Source organism: Sarcophilus harrisii, chromosome 1 (genome assembly GCF_902635505.1).
Source record: "Sarcophilus harrisii chromosome 1, mSarHar1.11, whole genome shotgun sequence".
Lineage (NCBI taxonomy): Eukaryota > Metazoa > Chordata > Mammalia > Dasyuromorphia > Dasyuridae > Sarcophilus > Sarcophilus harrisii.
Window position 1 is genome coordinate 635,146,859 of NC_045426.1, and position 21,999 is coordinate 635,168,857.

Here is a 21,999-nt window from a genome sequence, read left to right on the forward strand (position 1 = left end):
ATTTCGATAATGATATTTCAATATAATTTATTTCCTTTGTGTGTGTGTGTGTGTGTGTGTGTGTGTGTGTGTATGTTTAAATGCTTATCATAAGGAGGAGTTCCTAGACTTCATCAGAGAAGGGTTCATGACACAGAAAGGGTTAAGACCTTTAGCTGGAAGGCTCTGATGTAACAATAATGAACATTTCTGAGGTGCTTGTAAAGTTTCTAAAATTCTTTTATTGCAAAAATCTTTAAGGTAGATAATTATTCCCCTTTTACATGTATAATTATTTCTCTTCTACAGATGAGGAAACTGAGGCTTAGAGAAGTTAAGACATTCACCTGATTAAGGCAGAGCTAATAAATAGAAGAACCAAGATTTAAACCCTCGCCTCTGATTGAAAGGCATATGCTATTCCCCTAGTCTGGAACCTCCATGTTGTGAATACTGGAGCTGGGTCACTAACTCCTATTCTGGTGATCTCTGTAATTCAAGAGGCCATCTAGTCTGACCCCTTCATTTTACAAATCAGGAAATCGAGTCCAAGAAAGTTGCCAAAGTCATAGAGATATGAAGTTGCATAAGCAGGAGTAGAACCCTGATCCTTAGATTCTTACATTTTATATTTATATTGCACTTTCTCCCCCAAAGGCAGATAATCCTGGGTTCTAACAGGGTGGGGGACGAGTCTTGTTTTTGTTTTGTGAAGATGATTGAAGGACAGAAATTCCAAATGGCTCCTTGCTTTGTGCATATTTGTTTCATGTATCTCCCTTATTAGATTGCAAGTTATTTGAGGCTAGGCACTGTCTTTTGCCTCTTTTGAAACCCTAGTGCTTAGCCTGTCACATAGGAAGTGCCTAATAAATGCTTATTAATAATTTATTAGTCCTATAAAGATCTCTTGTTCTTGACTTACAGCTAGTGAATCCAGGTAGATCTTAATCTCTGTGGCACCTTTGACTTGTCCTGGAGTTGGCCGCTCCTGTAGCTTGATGAGCAGCTCATGGAGCACTTTGGGGGCTGTCAGTCTCTCTGCCCCCATGGCCCGCCAAAGATTGATGGTTTCACTGTTAAAAAAAATGCAAGAATTAGGGAGGGTTGTAATAAATTGTTTGGGTTGGCTTGACCTTTCACATATATTCCTAACTCCAAATTCCTCACTGGAGCCTCTGGCAGAGACTTACTCTAACTAATTTTATTCTAAACTCTGTATCCTTCACTCTAAGCCAAGGGTAAGATCTTTGAAGTGGGGAAGCATACATCTCTTTGAAGTGGGGAGCTTTTTTCTATATCCAGTGTAAAGCTTTGAACTCAGAACTTCCTTATTCCAAATCTAATCCTCTATCCACTGCTCCACTAAATCAATAGATCCCTGGTTTTCAAACCAGAAGGGAATTGAGAGCATCTAATCCAGTTTCCTCATTTGAGAAATGAGGAGTCCGAGAGCTTCAGGATAGGATCAGAACATTTCCTGGTTTTTCCCAATGTAGTCCTGACTCTAATCTCCTTCATGGCTTATGTATAAAATACAGAAAACCATAAGTAATTATAGAAGTGCACTTAACCTAACCCTCTTGGAACTGAGGCCGAGAGGTCATATGACTTGTCTAAAGATCACACAGCTTAAAAATTCCATTTGAACTCAGATCCTTTGCTTTTAAATTCAGCATACTCTTTTCACTGCACTATGTGACCTTCAAGATATTTGACATTAGCTTTGTAACTCTGCTGTGTTAAATTCTGGGGATATAATAATTATCATAGATCTATGACTTTGTGACTGATCCTATTTTCCCTAACAGATACAATTTTCAAAAAATTGCCCAATGCCTAAGGTAGGGGAGCTCCAAGCAATGGATTGAGGTCTGTTGTTCAAATGCAAAAAGCTCAACATGGGAATATTCCTTCTCTCCTCTTTCCACTGCCCAATGAACTCAAGATTCCAAGATATAAATAGCACTATAAAGTTATACATATTATTTATTACACTGCCCCAATGAAGTTGGGGAACCCTCTCTTAAAAGAAAATGTTCAAACTTTTTAGCTTGATATTCTAGGTACTCCAGAACTGGTCACAGTTTAGCCTTCCAATTTTAGCAGCTGGTACTTCCCAATAACAACTAATGGTTCTAACTAGATCTAGAATCCTTATTGTCCCTTGAACATGTACAGTACAATTTGGATCATCATTTAGATCTAGACAGACTCTACCCTATAATTCCAGAACCAAATCAAGTGTTACCTCCTCCGGACAACCTTTTCTGACCACTGAGTCCTTTATCTTCCCCTTGGTCCTTTAATTAACTCTTGCCTTCCAGGGTCTGGTCTATACATATTATCTGGTTTCAAATCCTGTGTCTAACACTGGCTATGTGATTTTGGGAAGGTCACTTTTCCTCTCTGATATTCTTGTTTCCTCATGTGTAAATAGGGGTGATGGCCTTGATGAATTTTAACATTCCTTTCATATCTAAAGTGATGAACCCTGGACTTATAGTATCAGTTTTTTTGTATCTTTCAAATGAAGGCAACTATGACTTCTTAGAGATATTGTGAGGAAAGTACTTAGAAAAACATATATTCTAAAAATGAAGGAGATTTTTAATATTATTATAGCACCTAAAATAAAAAACATTATTATACTATAACTGAAAAGGCCCCATATTACTTATTATTATAAATTATCCAACTTTGAATCTTGCTTTCCTCAGTAGACTGAAAGACCCTTGAGAATAGAGACTGTGCATTCTTTGTGAATCCTCCTTAGCCTCTTGCAGAGAACTCTGGAAATATGGGGTGGGAAATGACATCACAGAACTGAGAAAGTGGTCTCTGGGAACTCTAAAGAAGATGATAATTTACAACCACTTTCCCATTCATTATATTTGAAACCTCCTCTTTCTAGAATTTGTAAGATTTGTAAAACATTTTCCTAACAACAATCAGGAGGCAGGTCACACAAGGATTATCACTCTCATTTTGGAGATGGGGAAACAGAGATGAGAGAGGAAGTGTTTTTTTTAGGTCATCAAATATCCTGTTGTATAGCTAGGCATCCTGACAGGATCCCACTTCAGATTTCTGAATACTACTACCACGTAAACTTAGCCAACTCCAGAGCTCTGCTGAGGTCTGGCCAGGCTGGGATCTCTGAGATGCCTCATTGTACCGGTCCAGTGGGAGAGAATACTCCAGAAAGGAGTTCACTAGGTCCTGGGTGTGGTATCTAGATATCAGGGTGATGGCCTTCAGAATTTTTTTCTTGATATTCACTGCTTCAATGGAGATGAAGTGGCAATAGAGGGTCCGGCTGATGTCTGCAACCTGAGAGAAGGAGAAAAAAAGCAGAGGAAATATGCAGGCAAAACATCAAGAAACAGAATCAAAAAGATGTGGTAACTGGTTGGGTATAGGGGCTTGAAGAGTCAAAGACCACAAGAAGTATTAAACATTGGTGGCTGGTAGAGATTGGAACAGATGACTGAAATAGGGAATCTAGTATTTATTGCTGTTCAGTTGTAGCCATTTGGAACCCCATTTGGGGTTTTCTTGGTAAAGATATTGAAGCAGTTTACCATTTCCTTCTCTAGCTCCTTTTTACAGTACAGGAAACTGTCCAGAATTTAAGTGACTTGCCCAGAATTACATGCTTCTAAGCATCTGAGACTGGATTTGAACTTGGGTTTTCCTGATGCCAGGTCCAGTACCCTATCCACTGCACTACCTACTAGAATTTATTAATATGTGCTTATTATGTGTCAGGCATTATGGCTAGTGCTTTCTTTACAAATATGATCTTGTTCGATCCTCACAATTATTCTTTAAAAATTATTTTTAATTTAAGGAATAAAACAGGCATTTTTATAACATAGCATAATAAAAAATGCACACAAAACTGCAGATATTTTATGTACAATAGTGATGGTAGTTTAGACTCATCTTCATTTTACAGATGAGGAAACTAAGGCAGGTACAAATCAAATAACTTGTCTTGGGTCATATAGCTAATGATTATTTGACTATATTACCTAGCTACCTCAATAGTAGCACCATTACCAAAAGTAAGAAATTCAATTCAACAAGTATTTCACAAAATTACAGAATTTAAGAGTTTGAAGGAATCTTAGCTGCCATTTAGTCCAATTCAAATGTTAAAGAAATTTAGACACTAATATACCAGTTGAGTGTTCATCCAGCCTTTTTTGAAGATTTCCTAAGAGAAAGAACCCACAGCTTCTGGAGCAGCTCATTCTACTTTGGGGCAGCTCTAATTATGAATTTTTTCCTGACCTTGAGTCTAAATTTGCCTCTTTGTAACCTCCACCATTGCTCTTGGTTTAGCCCTTTGGGGTCAAACAGAACAAATTAGCACCCTCTTCACATGACAGCCCTTCAAATACTTAAAGGCAACTAAACAAGTTCTCCTTAAGTCTTCTCTTTCCAAAATAAATAAACATCCCTAGTTTTTTTCAGACAATCCTTACGTGACATTAACTGAAGGCCCCTTCAGTATCTTGTTTTATCCAATGCCTAGTATGTGTCAGGCTAGCCTTTGGAGACAGAAACACTTATATGTGAACAGTCTCTGCCCAAAGAAAAATTCCATTCCACTTGACATTAGGAATGAAGTGTGGGGAACTCTTCATACATAGTTATAGACTAACAGAAAGTACCTCCAAGCAAATATGAACTGATTTCTAGATTCTAATAATTCAAGATTGATGTAGGGATATATCAAGAAAAGCTTATTATAGAAGGTGGTACTCCAAGGAGGACTGAAGAAAATTAAGGTTCCCAAAACATGGAAGTGAAAAAAGAGAATATTCTAGGAAAGGGGAAGAGCCTACTTCAAAGCATTATAGGACCACCAACTCTATGGACTAGAATATTGGATCCCCAACTTTTTCAACTATATGAGATTCCATTTTTCATATAAAAATTTAGATAGGTGTCTTCCACCCACCACAGCATTGCCTTTGTGCTCTTCTGCTTACTGAGAAAACATGGAGAAGGAACCAAATAATGATGGGGATTCAAGTTTGTGCAGCAAGGGACCAATGAAAAGAATTGGGGATGGTTCCCAAGGAGAGGAGAAGACTTAGGGGAGTTGTGATAGTTGACTTTAATATTTCATGGGACCATAGGGTACTAGAGTTAAAGTAGAAAGGGAATCTCAGAGATTTTGTGAGGTAGAAGAGGGATGACATGCTTCTTAGGCTCAGAGGGTGCAAGTAGGAACAAAGGCATGAGTTTCAAGGATGTGAATTTAGACTTGATATAAACATAACCCTTCTCCTTTAGGTGGAGACTTGATGGAGTGGGAATGTCTGTGAGCAGACATGCCAAAGAGCTTTAGTTGGGTAGAAAGAAAGGAGAGGAAAGACAGTATTTCTCTGTCCTTTGTCCCCAGATTGAAACACATATGGAACATTGCCCACACATCTGGACTATTATATTCAGCTCTGCAATACCACATCACATTGATGAGTTGGGGACAAGATAGACTATATCTGATGGTGGACAACCAGGCAATTGTGTTGTCTCAAGACAGTTTTGCAAAAATCCTGGCAGTCAACACTATAAACTCCTTGATATTAGGGATTAAAAAAAGTGCTTCTTAGCACACAGTAGACACCTAATAAGTGCTTATTTCCTTTAACTGATATGATGGAGTCTAGACTTGTGATCTTATTGATAATGGGAATTCCTAGATGAGAAAACTCCCTTTTATCAAAATTTAGAAAGATTCCTAGCGCACTAAAAATTGAGACTTACTCAGTGAACCGTCTGCCAGCCCAGCTCTGTATTCACTAAATTTTCCTATCCTTTTACTTAATAGGTATTTGATAAATTGAATTGAATTGAGGGACCCTGAAATCCAGTTTTGTGAGCTTAAGCAAAGGAAATGGGGATGCTTAGCCTGAAGAAGACTTAGAGAAGACCTCCTTGATGTTTTCAGGCATTTGAAGGACCATCATGTGGAAGAGGGATTCTATTCATTCTACTTGGACCCATAGAAAACTAAAAGTAATGGGCAAAAATGGGCACAGAGAGAGAGATTTTGGCTTTATATAGAAAGTGCTTCCTAACAATTATAGTTGTTCAAAAGGGAAAGGATCTTGACCTAGAAGGATCACGAGGTGCTCAGGAGAAGCTGTATCACATGTCAGTGATATTGCAGATTAAATAGGGGACTTAATTCCTTTTTGAAAGTTTCATCTTTTAGAGATTCCTCTATAATTCTACCACTGCTTTGTCTATCTGTGTTTTACTTCTCTTAAGCATATAGTGATTTCAACTTAACAGGAACTTAGCAAATTTTTTTTTTTCATTTAAGTTGAACTGAATTTATAAGGGATATTTTTTTTAAAGGACTGAAAAGTGATCCTGACTCATAGATTGAGTTAGAAGGAAGATTAGAAATAAGAACAGAGAATGAAAATGACTTATTCAAGGTCACAGATATAATTAAAAGTAAGGTTGGAATTAAGCTTAGGTCCCTTTGGATTCAAATATAGTGCTCCTTATGCTTCACGAGCTAACAAGGAGAGTTTTTAAATTGAATTTTAGAACACAGGTATTTGCAAACCTGAAAGTGCAATATAAATACTAGCTACCAGAGGTCTGGTTTCTTTACATTTGTAATCAGAGAAGTAATTATGTTCAACTGAACTAATAAACATAGGTTTATTGAATTTGAATTTCAGAGGATAAATATTATATCATCAAGTAATTTTCATTTACAGAAAGTTAAGAAAACCTGGGCATAGCTATTAGAAGGGAGAGGGGAAGAAGTATTGAATCTAGGCAGCTGGGTAGCACAGTGAATAGCACTCAGGACTTAGAGTTAGGATAAACCAGAGTTCAAATCTAGCTTTAGACACAAGCTGTGTGACTCTATTCAAGTCACTTAATCCCTCTATATTCCTCATCCGTAAAATAAGCATAACATAAGCACCTATTTAAGGTTGTTGTAAGATTAAATAAGTGAACACACATAAAGAGCTTTATAAATCTAAAAGTACTGTATAAATGCTAGCTATTATTATTATTATCTGGTTCATATCCTTTATGCCAGAGCTCTGGTTTTTGTACTTTGTTTCTTATTCCAGTCTACACTGAGTTCTCTCTACCTTAAGGCACCCTATGGCTCACAGTTCAACACTTGAGTCTCTGTTTTACATTTTTTTTCAGCCCTTAGCTCAATGCCTGGAACATAATACGTTCAAAATAAGTGCTAATTGACTGTTCTTTCATAGTTTTTGAGATTTGATTTTCTCCTTGATTGGACCAGAACTCCCAAACTCTCCCAGACAGGACATTCTATTTACTATGTTTCTTCACCATAATTGATTGTGGGACTGACCACATATAATCTCCTTGAGGGCAAAGACTATTTAATTTTGGTATTTGGATTCCCCAATGCTTAGCACATGGTAGGCACTTATAAAATGCTTACTTACTGATTCCAGGTCCAAAGTCAATGCTTAATTAAACTTTCCACTGGGGCAACAGCAATTGACCTGAATCCCTTGGAAAAGCCAATCTAGTGTTCTGGAACTTACTTAGCCACTATTAACTCCACCCCTGGAGATCTATCCAAAGGATAGGATTTATAATCAGATGGGACTTCAGAAACACAACTTCCATAGAGATGGAAAGTGATTTGCCCAAGATCATACAATGAACAAGTAACAGAGTTTGGATTTAAATCTAGGTCCTCTTGACTAAATCTAAATCCAATAATCTTTATGGCTACCACCTCCTCCAATCCAACCCATTCCCTTTTCATTTGGATATTTAATTATTTAGGATATAGACTGTGTCCTCTTTCCTGGAGGAGAAGCTCTGGACTCTTGTGTCTCAGCCCTGCTCCTTCTCAGTTAATCCCTGCTCCTTCAAACAGCCATACCTTTTCCACCCGAGGGCCAAAGTCTTCTAGGATGACAATGAGCATATCCCCTGCAGTTTCTGTTTGGAAATCCAAGTTACTCCTTAGACCATCCATCACTGTCCAGATGAGATCTTTCATCTGAGACAGAGATAAATTCTTTGCAAACTCCTATATCAAACAAGGAGAGAAAAAGTCACATTGGGATCAATAACCCACTCTGGTCCTATGAATGGTGGTGCCCTCGGCCTTCTAAGGTCTAATCTCTTCCTTTGAGTTTCTTTCTCCCTCTTTTCACTAACTCCCTTATTTACCTGCCCCTATAAATGGTCCCTGAAATCCCCTTTTTTCAGGATGGTTTCCTGGATTGATTGGAAAATGATCATATTTGCAGGATGTTTTCTTTTTTCTTTTTAAAATTTTAATATTTTTGTCCACTTGCATTCAAAATAATTTTTTACATTTGTTTTCAAAATTTTTGATAGGTTCTCTCCCTAATCCCCACTCACAATTAAGAAACCACATGTGAAGCTATGTAAAACATTTCCATAAAAGTCAAGTTATGAAAGAAAATACAGATCTACCACCCTAATGAAAATAAAAACCCTCAAGAAAAATTAAATTAAAAAGAAAGAGAAATATAAAGAGAGAATGCTTCAATCTGTATTCAGACACAATCAGTTACTTCTCTGGGTCTGGCTAGGATTTTTCATCATAAGTCCTTCAGAGTAGTCATGGGTCATTGTACTACTGAGAATAGCAAAATCATTCACAGTTGGCCATCCCAGAACATTGCTATCACTTTGTATACAGCACATTATTTCACTTTGAGTTCAAGGAGGACTTTCTGATTTTTTTTTTTCTGAGACCATCCTTGCAGGGCATTTTAAAATCTAGAAGATTATTCATATTCATATAGTTCCATAGCATTGTCACAAGTAATTTTCAAGGAAGGCACAATAGATAAGATTATTCTTATCTCATAAAGGAAACAGATCCAGAGAGAGAGAAATGACTAAGAAAACATAAAAATCCTAGAAAAAGCTATTTAATAATGAAAGTGATACTATATTTACATCATACTGTAAGATTTGCAAAGTAATTTACAAATTTCTCAATTTTTTCTCACAATAATTCTGGCAGGTAAGTACAATAATTGTCCACATTTTAAAGATGGGGAAACTGAGGCTTAGAGAGATTAAATGATTTATCCAGGGTCACTGTCTCAGGCTTGACTCAAACTAGTATAGCTCCATAGTCACAGTACTATGTAGTTGCCTCTGCCTTTATTTGATTTTTCCAATTCCTCACCTTCCACTCACTTCTCAATTCCTTGTATCCCACTTCTGATCCCACTGCTTGACTGGAAATGCTTTCTCAAAGTTCACCAATGACTTCCTAATGATTAAGTCCAGTGGTCTCTTCTCAGTCCTGATTCTATCCTTTAGGCACAAATATGCTCTGTCCTGAACTCCTGTCTTTTACTACACATCTTTTATATGTGATCTTATCAGTTCCCATGGATTCAAACTCTTCAAGGTAACTCCCAAGTCAACATGTTCAACCCTTATTTCATTCCTGAGCTCAGGTCTACCATTTTCCTGTTTGATATCTCCACTAGATAGGTCTCATTGGTATCTTAAACTTCATGATCTTTCCCCTCAAGCTCAACTTTCACCTTAACATCTGAATTTTTTTCCAATGGTGCCACCATCCTTCCAGGCATCTAGAGAGGAAATCTTGGGAGTTATCCATGAGTCTCTACTGTCTCTCCATATTCACCCAGTTGTCAAAGTCTTATTGATTCTACTTTTTTTTTTTTTTAACATTTCTTCTAATGTCCCCTTCTTCCCACTTTACACTCATCACCATAGTTTAAGTTTCTCTCATTTCTTAGCAGGACTATTAAAATGAAATATTTGAAGAGAATCTTAATTAGTCTCTTTGTATATGATAACTAAAGCTTAGTCTCTACTTTTAAATCCATTATCCTTGCAGCTACCAAACTGATATTCCTAATGTGTATCATCTGACCATTCCATTGCCCTCCTCAATAGATTTCAGCGGGGCTCTATTGCTTCTGAGGGAATATGAAATGTATGGAAGGTAAAAGGACTTTATAATATGGCTCCAACTTTTATTTTTGGACTTATCTCACATTCTTCCCTTTCACACTTGCTTATTATTTTCTGTATATAATATTCTATTTTCTGGTTTTTGTTCATATGTGCTATGCTTGGATCTCTCCCTTTCTTCATCTATAAGTCATGGAATCTCCATCATCCTTGAAGCCATTCATGATCTTTCCAATTATTATTTTTCCTCAGCAAGTTATTTTGAATTTGCTTTGAATATATTTTGTCTTTACTAACTGGGTAGACTTTATTTCCTTAGTAGAATTTAAGTTCTCAGACGGCTGGGATTGTTTAATCTTTGCCTTTGCAAAGTCCAGTGTCTAACAACCCTGTGAGTGATCCTAAGAAATTTCTGATGAATAGAATTGAAGGTTCAAAAGGAATTTGGTATCAAAACTGAAGAAAGAAACCAGCTCCTTTCAGCAATATAGGGATTGCTTTTCTGAACTATGTCTTATGACCAGTTGATATTAAAGGTCTATCATGACTCAAAAGAGGGATTGTTTTATTGAACTATGTCTTGTGACTAGTTAATATTAAAGGTCTGTCTGGATGGTCAGATGGCAAGCAACTTCATGAATGGACCCTCGGTGATTAAAGACAAGAATGTGTATCCCAAAGTTAGGTAAGACAATTGGATCTGGACTCAGGAAGATGAGTTCAGATCTGGCTTCAGATACTTACTAGCTATATGACCCAGGATGAGCCACTTAATTTCTCCCTTTTAAGTTTCTCAACTGTAAAATGGGAATAATAATAGTGCCTTCTCAGGGCTGTTGGGAGATCAGTCGAGATGTGTCTGGCATCTTTTTATTGAATTGTTTTTCAGTGTTATCTGACTCTTTGTGATTCTCCTCCCTTCCTTCTTCCCCTGCCCCTTTAGGATTTTCTTGTAAAAGATACTGGAGTGGTTTGTAAATTCTTGCATATAGGAGGTGTTTAATAAATGTTTGTCCCTTTCACCTTTCCTTAGTTCCTAGAACTGTTCATGGAGTCATAGAATTTAGAACTATAAAGGACTTCTGGTATCTTCTATTGCCTTTTCATTTTGACATATTTGGAGGCTCAGAGAGATTGAACCATTTGCCCAAGGTCACATAGGTATATAGCAGAGCTGAAATTTGAAGTCAGTTCCCTTGATTCTAAAAATTCAGTGCTCTTTCCATTGAATATATGACATAAAATAATAATAATGATCATACTATTATAATGATAACTTTAAGTAGGAAAGGAGACAGACCTGAAACTGAACTTTGAGGCCAATCTAACTAAGTCCTTTTCCCACTCTGTCATAGATCTGTACTCTGGATCTATCAAACCACAAACACTATTTGATTTTTCTTAACTCAAGTGTAGGACTTTATGATGATTCCTAATAAAAATGTACTTAATTGGATTTGGCTCATTGTTCAAGTTTGTGAGATCTTTTTGGATTTTGACTCTGGCATTTAATATATTATTGCACAAAAAGTGCTGGTCTGGAATTAGAGAGTCTGGATTCAAATCCTAGATCTATGACTTAGCCTGTGCAACCTGGGACAAATTATTGTCCTTTTCTGGGTTTCAGGTTCTTAATCTGTAAAATGAAATCATTGGACTTGATCATTTTGAAGTCCTCTCCCTTCCTCTTTTAAATCTATGACACTATGATCCCTTGAACTATTCTCCTCTTTTCAGTTTTGTTTTATTTGGAAATTGGATAAGCAAATAACTTTTTTGTTGTTGTTGTTCAGTAGTTCCAGTCATGTCTGATTCTTTGTGACCCAATTTGGATTTTCTTGGCAAAAACACTGGAGTAGTTTGCCATTTACCTCTCCAGCTCATTTTACCAGTGAGAAAACTGAGGGCAAACAGTATGTCTGAGGCTAGATTTGAGTTCAGGAAGATGAGTCTTCCTGACTCAAGAATGTACTCTATGCACTGTGCCACCTAGTTGCCCATGTACCTTATGTACCTTAATCCAAATGATTGAGAAAAGGTTAAACAGAATAGATCTCAAGCCTGTCAAAGTTGTTATCTCTCCATTAATTGCTATTTTTTAGATTCAGCTACAAAAATTTTAAAATAAAATTTAATAAAAAATGTATCTAAGTTATCAACTGTCCAACCATTCTTGATTTCAGGGATAATGTGATTGTCCAAAGCTTTGCTGAAATCTATGCATATGAGGTTATGTTCATAGAATTCTACTTTTTTGCTAGGCTAGGAACCCCATCGCCAAACCATGACTTGTAGGCTAAATTTAGAAAATGAGTGTTGTTTTTGTAAATAAAGTATAGTGTATCTTGCCCATTAAAGAAGTGATATTTTGCAGATGAGGTAACTGAAGGCTAGGAAGTTTAAGTGATTTATTTAAAGTCACATAGGTAGTAAGTGGTGAGAGCAGAGTGGAACTTGAACCCAAGTCCTGTAAGCAAGACTCATCTTTCTGAGTTCTAATCTGGTCTCAGATACTTACTAGCTGTGTGACACAGGACAGGTCGCTTAACCCTTAGTTTCCTCATCTGTGAAATGAACTGAAAAAGGAAGTGGACAACCATTCTAGTATCTTTTCCAAGAAAACTCCAAATGATAGAGTTGTACATGACTGAAATGGTTGTATGTAAAACAACCACCACTTCTGATTTTTAAATCCAATGGTCTTTCTATGTTACCCCTCATTCTTGACTCTTCAGGAAAGGCTGGGAGATGAGACTTCTAACTGACCTAGAAGAGAGGTTCCATGTAAATCTAAGGTAAGCCCTCCCACTCTGCCCTGCTGATCCCTTGAGAGCTTTGACCTTAATAATGTGGGTGGTGGGGTTGACAGGAATCTCCGGCATAGGTATTGGCCCCTGTTTTGAGAGACTCTGGGTTTCTTCATTGTGCTCCAAATTTCTGAAAAGGACAGATGTCTCCAAGCCTGGTGAAGAGACATGATTATAAATGGCTGCTGTTTCCTAAAAGACAACTCTAGCTGTCTATGTTTCTTCTTCAGAGTTGGAAATAGAGTAAGCATCAAAGTTGGGGCACAGACAATGAGGGGCCAAGTTTGGGATGCAGTTGGTATTAGGGTATGGTTGAGGTAAGATGTATACAGGGTACATAAGTGGTCAGAGTTGGGATCAGGTTTGGTCAGGTTGGATTAGGATGGGGATGTGTACAATGTGGTCAAGCTTGAGGGTTGGGTCAAGATCTGGGGACATAATGAATTAAAGTTAGAGCTGAATTATAGTCAGAATTGTAGTGAGCTCAAGGTTGGTTTGGAAAAGGCCAGGGTATGGTCAGGGATGGGGACAAGGTAAGGGCTGAGATAAGACCAGGGATACTGTGAGACAAAATTATGGTGTGGCAAGGGTTGTGGAGAAGGGTCAGTATTAGGGATGTACTTAGATTTGTGGTGAGGTTAGTGTAGGGAGGTATTCAGAGATTGAGATGTGATCCTTTCTGGGGTGAGATCATAGTTACATAGCATGTTGTCACAGAGATTACTATTATGGTTGGAGTAAAATCATTGCTTGGTCTGGTCAGTATTGGAAAATGAGTTTAGGAATGATGGTAAGTAACTCCATAGGAGGAGACATAGACACAGATAAATCAATAAATTAGGATTCCTGTCCAGTATCACCTTTCTGATATAGGAGGACTTGGTATAGGTAGTTAATTGCTTCAAGCACCAGCTGCTGAATTTCTTTGTCTGGATCCTGACATAACATGCCCAGAGTGCCCAAAAGGTGCCCAATTCTTCCAAATTCCTCTGTTGTCTGGAGAGTAAAATAAAGAAAATAAATATAACTGTAATTTCAGGCTTCAAGGGACCTAAGAGATCATCTAATTCATCCCTTTCATTTAACAATGGAAATGAGTTTCAGAATTTGAATACAAGTTTTCTTATTCCTAAATTATCGCTCTTTCCACAACAGACCTATAGGTTTCTGGATAAGTAATGCCTAGAGCTATTTCTTTGTCCTGATTTTCCTCCCCTAAAATTCATTTATGCTACCACAAAAAATAAATCAACAAACATTTGTTAAACACTTCCTATGTATCAGGCATTGTGCCACAGGTTATAAGTACATACAAAAAGACAGTTGCCTGTCCTCAAGAAACTTACATTCTAATGATATATAATAATACATAAAATGAAGTTGAAAAGCAAGGGAAGCCAGGGGAAGTACCTGAGCAAGGGCATGGAGGTAGAAGCAGATGTGGGAGAAGAAAGGAGTTTAGCTGGCCTGAGTCATCCTTCAAAATGGAGTCCCGGGAGGTACTCATCTATAGGAAAAGAGAGCTACAGAAATGGAGGGATGTACTAGAGTGAGAAGGCAGCTAAGGCATGGCAGAAAAGTCCAGAAAGTAATCAGAGCCAGGAAAAAGGTGAAGGGTGCCCGACCTGGGCCATTCTTTAAAGTAGAAGTCTTCAGAAGAGATGATGGCTGCTTGGAGAGAGGAATATTTCAGAATCATCATAGATTGAGATTCTAGTCCTATATTCTTAATGTCACACAGTTGACTGAAAGTCATTACAAGTTTCTCCTATGTTTGAATAGAATGAAAGAAAAGCATTTGTCTATATAGATAAGAGCAAAATGCAGCTTAAAAAAAAGATTTCCTTTAACAAGGTGTCTCCCGTACAGATATTAAAATTATACAAAGATCCTTGAGATAAGCAAACTCAAAAATAACTTTGATGATTCTGATTATGAATGTTCAACTCATCTTAATTCATTAAGCAATTATTAAGCACCTACATATATGATAGGTGCCAGGGATAAACTAGAAAGATAAACTAGATAATTTCATTATTCAAGGAATTTAAATTCTTCTGTGGGGGCAGAGTGAGAACTTAAATTTTATAGCATATAAATAAATATATGTCCAAAAATCATAACTATATGTCTAAACACACATATATATGCATGAATGTAGGTAGTGAATAGGGAGTAATTTCAGGGAATGAGGGAACATATTAACAAATGGGAAGATATCAATTGAGGCATCAAACACAGAGATTTAAGGCACTGGCTATGGTACAAAATCCAAAAGGAAGAGGGATACCCTATAGATAGATGGTGATGCCTTTCAGATAACTCCTGCTTAAGGATGATGATATTGTGTAGATTACATTAATGACTCATCTATTACAGTCAATTGAATGAGGCACAAAACTACTAAAGAATTTGGTCTAGGGAGAGCTAGTTGGTATAGTGGCTAGAACACCAGCCCTGAAGTCAGGAGGACATGAATTCAAATCTGGCCTCAGACTTAATACTTCCTGGCTGTGTGACCCTGGGCAAGTCACTTAACCCCAATTGCCTCAGAAAAAAAATAATTTGGTCTAATTAATCACATGAGAAAAAACAAGTGAATGAAGAATGCTTACTGTTCAGTGTATATTATAAAATAAGATGGACAAATTATAAAGCCTGTGAATAGATGTGTCTATTTATGCATACACATATGCATATATGACATACACTTGGCTACACATGTACACAACTGTCTATATAAGTGTACATACATATACATGTATATTTGTATGTCTATAATGTACATGGACAATTAACTGGAGAATTAAACAGGAAGCTGAGACTGAACTGAAATACCTCTGGGAAACTGCTATATTCTTTGGGAAATTGTTATATTCTTTTAATAACTACAAATTTCTTTTTGAAACAAACACCTCTCTCTTTAATACCAGTGTTCTCCTAGTATTATCTTACAGTTATGAGTCATGGAATATAACAATCTCCAAACAATTAAATGTGATTATCACTAAGAGACCAACAGAGGGGACCATGGATAGTGTTAATTAGTCCATAAAATAATACAAAGAAGGGATTAAGGAGAACAGAGTAAAATACGCCATTTAAAAATGTTCAGTATAAAAAAGCCATGGGTAAGATCAACAGCTAACATGGACATTCTGAATATTCTTCTGATGTTATGGAAAAGTAAGAGAGGCTTCCAAGATTTTTAGTGAAATTTTGATGGTGAACTTATTAGGACTTGTTTAAGAATCACCCAGGTTGAGCAGGCATAGGATTTTGACAAGATGACAAGATTAGAGAGCCATTGGAGTACTCTATGTTTAAATCTATCTCTGGGCTTAGCCAAAATACACTTATATAGTATTGATATTTTCAATGTTTCAAGAAGTAGCATTATGCAACATTTCTTCCAAGATGGCATCCAGAGGCAAAGAAGGTAGTGGTTGTCCCTCCCAAGGCAGAAGCTAAATCAAAATTCCTGATGGCCAAGAAGGCAGTGATGAAGGATGTCCATAGCCCCCAAAAGATGAAAATCCAAATGTCTCCCACTTTCTGGCAACCAAGAAATTTCAGTTTAAAAGCAATCCAAGTACTCTTAGAAAAGTCCCCCTAGCACTAACAAGTTTGATCACCATGCCATCATCAAGTTTCCCTTGACCACTGAATTTGTTGTGAAGAAGGTTGAATACTCCTCCCTTGCTATTCTTGGTAAAATTAAGGCCAACAAACATCAGATTGAATAGGATATGAAGAACACTTTGACCAAAGTTCCCACAGTGGTCTAGCCTGATGGAAAGAAGACCTAAGTCTTATATATCCTGGACTGAGAGGCGTGGATATTGCTAACAAAATTGGAATCATCCAAACTTTCCAGCTAGCTTGCTCCACATACAATAAAAATTCCCATTTTTATACATCTACATGTACATCTGCACACATACATGTATGTATAACACACATGTATATACAGATTGTATATATACATATACATGTGTATATAGATATACATATAGATATATATGTATATGAAGAAGGGGACAGAGAGAGAAAGAAAGAGAGACACACAGAGAGATAGAGACAGAAAGAGAAAGAGAGAGAAAAAGAGAGATAGAAAGAGATAGAGACAGAGAGACACAGAGAGAGACAGAGGGAGAGGGAGAGAGATAGAGAGAGAGAAAAGGAGAGAGGTTAAGAGAGAGTCAAGAGTATGGCATAGTGGAAAGAAAAGTTAATTTGGAATTAGAGGACCTGGAGTTGGAAGCGTAGTTCTGCTGCTTTTTACCCCATTGTGATCTATCATATAATGGTGCTAATGAAACTATGACACTTGCAATCAGTGTGGGCATGAAATCTTTTTTTTTTCCTGAGGCAATTGGGATTAAGTGACTTGCTCAGGGTCATACAGCTAGGAAGTATTTAGTATTTGAGTCAAATTTGAACTCAGGTCCTCTTGACTTCAGGGCTGGTGCTCTATCCACAGCGTCACTAGTTGCCCCAAAATTTCCTTCTTTAGAGATAATCATACACAGACCAGCCCATCCATCCTTCAAATGTTGTCCTGACAAGAAATGGAGATTAGGAGTGGCTTATTTTCTGGAGTTCCTTTTAGATCTACAGTCTATAATGTAGAAGAGCTCACTTACACATCACCATGAGGAATAGGGAAGGATACAGTAAGATGAAGTGAGGGGAGGGGTCAGGTGATGGTGGTACTCACATCCAAACAGGCTTTCTGTGCCAGATACTTGAGGAGAACCATGCAGCTTCTAACTGCCCGTTGACGCTCATGAACCTTCTCTGAGATCAGCCAGTTGTACATGTGCTGGAGAGAACAAAGGGGTAGATAAGACAGAGCCATTGGGACCAACAGAACATCTCTGAAAAGACACTAGCATCTACTTTCCTGCTCCCATCACTCTCACTGGGAGATGTCTCCTCTTTTCCCTACTTCTCCAAATTATATCCTCCATTGGACCCCAGCTAAATACTGTCTTCTCTAGGAAGCTCCTCTTAAGTGACAGAGTTATCTCCTTTTCTCTGGATTGCTATTGCACAGTACCACAGAGTCAGCCCTGTATTTCTACTTGTTTTATGAGTCTCTTATCTCCTGGAGAAAAAATGAAAAACTATGTAAGAGGACAGGGAATTGCCTTTTTTCTTCTATTTCTTATTTTATTTGGGATGCAGGAACTGGACTAATGGTAGATGCTTAGTAAATATGGAATGTTAAGGACACTTCCTTTGGGACTTTAATAAAAGGATTTCTGATGTTGAGGGAATATCATATGGTTGAAATTCACTGACTGGGCATCAGAAGGCCTTCCTACTTCCTACTTCAATATTTACTTTTTTGTGAAAACCTGGGCAAGTCTTAACTGATTTGATCCTCAGTCTCCTCTTCTGTGAAAGGGGGTAATAACACATACTTCATAGTGAACACTTTGTAAACTTTTAAAATGCCATAGAGATGTGAGGAAAATCCCTTTACTTCTCTGGACCTCAGTATCCTCATCTGTAATACAGAGATGATAACCACTTGTCTTGCCTCTGAGAGCATTCAAATGAAAAAAAGGGATAGAAAAGCAACATATTGGTTCAAATATAGGTAATATAAATAATAAGGCCCTTGAATGGTCCTTAGAGATAATTGAGTCTAACCTTTAATTTTCTTGATGACAAAACTGAAGTCCAGAGGAAGGGAGTGACCTGTTCAAGATCATATAGATGGTAAGACAAAGAACAGAGATGGGAAGTCAGGTTTTTAAAACGCTAACTCCAGGACTTTTACCACCATTATATTCTCATGCTTTTGCATCTATGTGAAAGAGAAAAATTATGAACAAACGTTGTAGCAGTACAAACTATGGGCTGGACTTGGGTTTTATAGAAATTGTAATTGGAAGAAAAATGCAGCCTCTATGGGGTTAATGTGGTGGAAAGCACTATATGTATAGATATGAGGGACTTTCTTATTCTCAGTTCCAGTTACATCTCTATCCTTACTCCTAGGAATTGGAGTAGGCTTTGAGACTCTAGAGATCAACACAAGACAAAATGAGAAAGATCAGGTGGTTTAGATTATAAGAGATCATTTGACATATTTTACCACTGTGAATGATTGGTACATTGGAGATGTTGAACATTAGGTTGGATTCTAAAGGGACACCCTTTTCTCCTGTGTGTGCTGAGCCTGGCCTCAGGAGAATAGGGTGGAAAAAATTTGCTAAAAATAGGCCATAGGTCTGCCAGAGTTCTTCAAGCTTAGTTTTTTTTTTAACCTTACCCACTTCCCTCCCAATTTTATCTTATCATTCATTACAATAGTGGTTCTCCAAGTATGAATCAGAGGATGCTGGGGGTCCCTGAAATCCTTTCAGAGGATCTCAAATTCAAAATTAGTTTTGTTTTATAATACCATATATATGTATATATGTAACTTGCATAAATAAAAATTCTTTTGACAGCTCCTCGCTTTTTTAATAATATAACCTGAAAACGAAACTTCAAGAACTACAGCATTATATAAATGCAACAAAACCAACAACACATTTAATTAGAGATTAATAAATATAGTCTTTTATAAGTGATGATAGTAATGATGTGGAATAAAATTGTGATTTTGATTATGATAATGAGAATGAGAGTAATGGTGAATGAAGTCATAAGATGGTGATAGTAATTATTGTGTCAATATTGCTGATAAAAGTTGATGAGAATACAATGATGATGATGGTGATAATTATGAAGGTGATGGGACTATAATGATGGTGACAATGATGCTGATAGTGGTGATGGGAATAAGATAGTAAGAGTGATGGTGATAATGTTGCTGATTAAGGTGATGGGAATATAGTAATGGTGGTTGTAATTGATGGTGGTGATGGAAATATAATGGTAATAAAAGTGATTATAATGATGGTGATGTGAATATGGTGATAATAATGATGGTACTGATGCTGGTGATGAGAATGCAATGGCAATAGGAGTGATGCTGTTGTTGGTGAGAGTGATGATTCAGATGACAATAGTGATGCTGATTCTCTAATCATATATCAATAGCAATAATGAGAATTAACATTAATCACTGATGAGTAATTGTTCATAGTGGTGGTGATGACGGTGATAATTCGCAATTTAGAGTGTACTCTCATAGTGTTGATTTTCTTATACCTCTAACATTAGTCCTATCATTTTGATCTCTTTGCAGCATTTGGGCTCCATTGCTTCTGGATATTTTTGTCTTAAACTGGAACTATACTGTTCCAGGTTCTCATGCCATCTCTCTGATACCTCCTTCTTTTTTCTTTCTCCTAAAAACAGACTTCCCACACACTATGAATCATCTCTTCTCTATTTCCATTTTTCTTATCTACTAAAGATGATAGCTTCAATGATCACTTTATGTATATGATTACCAAACACATGCCTTCAATTACGACCTCAATCCTAAATTCCACATGCAAGTCTGTATGCTAGAAATCTACACTTGCATTTGTACTAGAACATCAAACTCACTAAGCACAAAATGGAATAAATCCTTTTATTTTTAAATCTGATCTGAATGACCTTAAGAGCTGAGTTCTACCATGTGACCATGATCATACCAAGCTATTTTCCCTATCTGGGCTTGTTTCCTTCCCTGAAAATAAGAGATTGAACTAGGCAGAATGGAAGGGCCTTTCCAGCATGCACATCAGCATTCTGTGTTTTAAAGTTTTTCTAATTCTGACATTCTATGTTCTAAAGTTCTGCTAGTACTTATGTTCTGATGTTCCTATTAGAGATTTCTATGTTTATATGTTAAGTTAATTTTGTCTTTTAATAAATATATTCTAGATTCTATTGTTCCCTTCAGCTCTGATATTTTAAAATATCTATTTTTCTCTGCTTTACATTCTGCTTCAAATCACAATGGTAATGAAACTTTGGATAATGATGTTCTGATCTTCAGTCACACCCTCATCCCACAAGTAAATGAAAAAAAATGTTTATTAAGCATTTAATATATGCCAAGAGCAGAAAATACAATGCATGGTAACTTAAAAAATCAGATATAGTTTCCCACTCTCATGGGTTCATTGGATGGTATCCCACATAAATTATTTCCCTCTTCCTCCCGCCAAATCTTGGGTTACCCCTAGCAAGTAGTGAAGTTCTTCTGGCTTGGGATTCTCTGTGATTAAGCTCTGGAGAAGGTCATCTAAGGCACTCATGGTGTCCATGTAGAGTTTCTGAAAGGAGAAAAACTAAAGTCAAAGGGAGTCCTAGGTTATACCTAACATAATTCTGATTGGGATCCCAGTTGGACAAGGACTAAGGGGTCAGAGTATAGGCATTCCTCTCTGTTTTGGCTGTATATTTATTGTCTAGTGGCTCTCACTTGTTTATTAGCCTTCCTGGCCTTCACTTATAGGCCATTTTTAGGATGTACAATGAGGGATGTTGGAAGAGTTTATTGCTAAGATTTCTTTTATGTATGATATTATATAATTTGTATTTTATGTCACAGAATCAGTGACAGCTTTGTCCTTGAGAACACATTTCAGGTCTTCCCCTTTTTCTTAGAGTACTTTTGTCCCAAAAGTGTTGAACCCTGATGAAGGGAGAGAAAGACAAACCTAATGCTAGATGGCCACCCATCCAGTGTGGACATAAAGCCAGCTCTAACAACATGTGAAACTGTTTCACATAAGAATAATTTTGGGAATTTTAATAGCATTTTTTACTCTTTATAGCATTTTCACAGATGCATTTATACATTGTTTCCAAATATCAATTGATCTCCAAGTTTCAACTTCTTTTCTACCTAATCTGCTCAAAAGGCATGATCAGCAGAACTCTCTGTATGTATTTTATATAAATTGGGAGGTAGAATTTGGGGACCCATAAACATATAAGAGAGAGAACTCTCCCCTTTCCCTCTTTGCATTGGCTGGTTAAGCGCTCAACTGGCAACAAGTCAGCCAACAACAGTTCTCATTGGCCATAATACCAAGAGACACAGCAATGATGGAGGATAATGTCTGTGGTCTTCTTCCTCTCCATACCCTTCATTGATTTAACACAAGAAGTAGAGATAAGTTCAGGCTGAAAATAGAGAACATTCAATGGTAATTTGAAAAGACTAAACCAGCAACAGATTGCTGCTTAATACTTCACTGTCTTATAAATCATCATGAGCAACTTCTCTGATGGGCTATGGGTGTATCTCCCAATGTACCAGTCTTGATGTATC

At 37.0% G+C, this 21,999-nt stretch overlaps 1 protein-coding gene across 5 annotated transcripts in view; it reads right to left on the reverse strand.

The window, feature by feature from the left end:
- LOC100913575 (maestro heat-like repeat family member 5) overlaps positions 1–21,999 on the reverse strand; it is a 133,363-nt gene that overhangs the window by 35,631 nt on the left and 75,733 nt on the right. For 4 of the 5 annotated variants that reach the window (XM_031947283.1, XM_031947282.1, XM_031947281.1 and 1 more), the window contains 7 exons: positions 20,900–20,995; positions 17,482–17,586; positions 13,622–13,757; positions 12,795–12,916; positions 7,901–8,050; positions 3,158–3,312; positions 905–1,055 (listed from right to left, as the gene is read on the reverse strand). In XM_031947283.1, the coding sequence (XP_031803143.1) occupies positions 905–1,055; positions 3,158–3,312; positions 7,901–8,050; positions 12,795–12,916; positions 13,622–13,757; positions 17,482–17,586; positions 20,900–20,995 (915 nt within the window). The remainder of the gene's footprint in view (positions 1–904; positions 1,056–3,157; positions 3,313–7,900; positions 8,051–12,794; positions 12,917–13,621; positions 13,758–17,481; positions 17,587–20,899; positions 20,996–21,999) is intronic. The other variant, XM_031947284.1, reaches the window with a different exon arrangement.